The sequence below is a fragment of the Hydra vulgaris genome, chromosome 13 (genome assembly GCF_038396675.1).
Source record: "Hydra vulgaris chromosome 13, alternate assembly HydraT2T_AEP".
In the NCBI taxonomy this organism is placed as follows: domain Eukaryota; kingdom Metazoa; phylum Cnidaria; class Hydrozoa; order Anthoathecata; family Hydridae; genus Hydra; species Hydra vulgaris.
In genome coordinates, this window is record NC_088932.1 from 10,790,125 (window position 1) to 10,794,033 (window position 3,909).

At 27.7% G+C, this 3,909-nt stretch overlaps 1 protein-coding gene across 1 annotated transcript; it reads left to right on the forward strand.

The window, feature by feature from the left end:
- The first annotated feature begins 401 nt into the window (after positions 1–401).
- LOC136089630 (uncharacterized) lies at positions 402–1,815 on the forward strand. Its single transcript, XM_065815681.1, has 3 exons — positions 402–584; positions 793–953; positions 1,017–1,815. The coding sequence occupies exons 1-3, from the start codon at positions 402–404 to the stop codon at positions 1,813–1,815; spliced, it is 1,143 nt and encodes a 380-aa protein (XP_065671753.1).
- Positions 1,816–3,909: the final 2,094 nt, after the last annotated feature.

Here is a 3,909-nt window from a genome sequence, read left to right on the forward strand (position 1 = left end):
TTGTTGAAATGATTTGGAAATTTAATAAAGTTTGTTCTTTAAAATTTATTCAACAGGCGGCTTTAAAATGCTTACAAGAAAATTATAACACGGACATTTATCAAGTTTCTATTTCAAATTTTGACGACTGGGTTAAATTATTTACTCTCGAAATGAAATGTTTAAATTTGACAAATGTTGAAATTTTGATATTATTACAACACTTTAAAAACTGTTGTCCGTTTTATTATTGTCAAAGTTTTGATGCTTTTTATTTTTATTATAACAATTATGAAAATAAAGAAAAATGGTTGACTGAAATAAATGAAATAATAAAAGATGTTAAAAATATTGAATGGTATGATGATTAAATTTTTTGATTATTTTATTTAGTTATAAAAATAATGTGTCTTCTCCATATCATGTCGGAAGAAAAATTGAACGACTTTTTGCGACTCTTATACGAACAAAATTGTTTTTGTCCAGCTACATTAAACGAAATTCGAGTTTCCATGCTGTTGTGTGAAGACAATGATGACACGTGGCAAAGTTTTTTCATGCACGTTGTTGATTTTAACGAATATCCGCAAAATTTAAGAAGGATTGTTTTTCAAACGATAAAAGAAAATTTTGGCAATTATTTTAATGAAAACTTTGACAATTTTTATACGTTTTATAATTCGGAAATGTTTGAAAAATGTAATTTTTTAACCAAGATAAACGATAATATTGCCAATTGGAACGAACAACTAAGTTCATTTGTATATTGTTATTTAGCTTATAATTATTTAAATAATTTTTAATTTTTTTTAGATGATTAACAAACAAATAATTATTGAAAATGTAATCAATTGTCAAACAAAGGAAGAATTTGAAACTTATACAAAAAGTCTAAATCCAGAAGAAATAATATTTTTGACAGCTTATTTGTCTTCTTTAAATAATAAAAGTTTTTTTTGCAACGATAAAATCATGTATTTTTTATGGTTTGTAAAATTTTTATTTTTGATTACATTTTCAGAATAAATTATTTTTAGTCAACTAAAAAAAATGAAACTATCAAGTGAACAAAAATTAGCTTTTAAATGGCTAGATGACGGAGAAAATTTTTTCATAACAGGCGGAGCTTGCTGTGGAAAAAGTTATTTAATAGATGCGATTGCCAAAAGTGAGCAAATTTATAAACAAATGACAGTCACAGCAAGTACAGGCATAGCCGCCTATTTATTAAACGGGAGTACCGTTCATTCTTTTGCTGGAATTGAAACTGGCACCAAAAGTGATGACTATTATATTCGGTACATGCATCCAGAAGTACACAAAAGATGGTTACAAACAGATGTCCTTATTATTGACGAAATATTAATGATAAACGCTGAAACTTTTGATTTATTGCACCGATTAGGTTGTAAAATTAGAAAATGTGAAGACGAGTTATTTGGAGGGATCCAAGTCATTGTGTGCGGTGATTTTTATCAATTAAAACCCATTGTCGGAAATTATGCTTTTCAGTCTTCCATTTGGAAACAGTATATTGTAAAAGTGCTCAATTTAACAACGTGTTTTAGACAGAAAGACGACATGCAATTTTTCAATGTGCTCAACGAGTTACGTTTACGTCAAGTGTCTGCCGACTCGATAGAATATTTGACAAAAAGGCATTTTATTGACGAGGATTCAATCAACGACGAATATACGCGTTTGTTTTTTAGAAATTTATCTGTTCAATTTTATAATCATAAGAAAATGAAAGATATTAAATATAAAGAATTTACTTTTTATTCCAAAGATGTCATAAGAGATCCAAAAGCGACGGCGTTATTTCGAATTCCTTAAGTTCTCACAGTTAAAGTCAATGCGATTGTTATGCTGATTAAAAATATAAATGTCGAAGAAGGTTTGTGTAATGGTGCAATTGGAAAAGTCATTCAAATTGAAAATGACGGAGTTTGGATATTGATGAACAATCGTGAAATTAAAATTGAAGCGGTGAATGAAGATATTTTAGACAATGTCCATTCGACCATTGCTTCTCGTGTTGGAATTCCGCTGCAATTAGCCTTTTCGTTAACCGTACACAAAGCGCAAGGAAGCACCATGAAAAAAATAGTTTTGGATTTTAATGAAAACGCATTTAACCCTACTCTTTATTACGTTTCGTTGTCAAGAGTTTGCAATATAAACGATGTTTATATTTTGCATAAAAATAAAGATCAACTTGAAAAAAATTTTAAAAATATAAAGATTAATCAACTTGTTAACGATTATTATTAACAATTTGTAAAATAATTTTTTTTAGATATAAACAATGAATTTCAAAGAAACTAAAAATGATGAAACCTTAAAAAATGGAAACATTTATAGCGAATACTTTTATTACATCATGGACAACTATAAAAACGAAGATGTCATTGAAGAAAAAGAATTGAATTATCAACTTCAATCACCTGATGACATTGTTTTTCATATCAACGAAAAAACCCAACACGGTTTTGAAATTGAACTTGACAAATGCAAATCTTTATTAGAAGTATTTCAAAATTTTCTTATCGCTTTTAATATTGTGACATTATGTGCCAAAACTATCGATAACGGTTGGTGCAAAATAATAAAAAGGTGTTACAATTCTCCTGTCTATTTCATTAAGCCGTTAACAGGGCTTGTAAATTTACAGTATATTAAAGATAACAATATCCGTTCTGTATTTAATATTTTAGAGAATGACAGTCAATGGCGCATCATCAGATTATGCAATTTTAAAGTCAAAAGTCTAAGTCGATTGACCGAAACTTCAATGTCAAACTTAAGGAATTTTAATTTATCTGGAAAAAGAAAAATAAATGAAGAAGACAATGATGAAAAGAAGTTTTGCAAATATCGAAAAAACAAAATTGCAGATGTATGCCATAAATATTATAAAAAAGATAAAGACAAAATTGCAAAAAAACAGCCTGAATATTATGAAAAAAATAAAGACAAAATTGCAAACAAACGGCTTGAATATTATGAAAAAAATAAAGACAAAATTGCAAAAAAACAGCTTGAATATTATGAAAAAAATAAAGACAAAATTGCAAAAAAAAACTTGAATATAATGAAAAAAATAAAGACAATATTGCAAAAGCTAGACTTGAATATTATGAAAAAAATAAAAACAAAATTTCAGAAAAACGACTTGAACACTATGAAAAAATAAAAGTCCATATTTCAGAAAAATATCATGAAAAAAATAAAGACAAAACATTGGACGAATGGGAAGGAGAATGGAATCGTCCACATGACGGCAATGTTCGTCGTCCGACAACGTGGACAGTTTTAAATTATAATCAGAAAAAAAAAATGTTTTTAGATTACAGCGGTTTATTTGATTCGGGTCTTTGTTTTTATGCTGCTTTAATGATCGGTTTGTTAATTCGAAAATGGAAAACCAACACCTTAAAAAAATGGAATCTTAAATTATTTGAAAACATCTTGTCAGATTTTAGTTCTGAAGACGAAATATATCAAATTTTATTTGAAAACACCGAAGATGGTCACTTGTATACGACCTTGCAATCTTTAAAAAATAAATGTTACAATATGACATATGAACATCTTTTAGAATTTTGCGAAATATTTTACGAACCTCCTTTTGACAAATTAAATTTTAAAATTTTTAGTTTGAGAAAACAAACAAAAAGAGTTCGGCTTTTACATCCTCGATTAAAATCGCAATACAAAAAAAATTGGAATTATTACTTGAAATTATTTACGAAAGTGCAAATATAACAAGAGAAGACCAAAATCCCTACAAAGACTATCTTTCAGAAATAGAACGTCAAAAAGCAAACGAAAGAAAAAATGCTGACAACACCATTAAAATTTGCATAGTTCAAAAACAAGATAACTTTCACGCACTAAGTATGCTTAACGAAAATTATACCGTTTTCC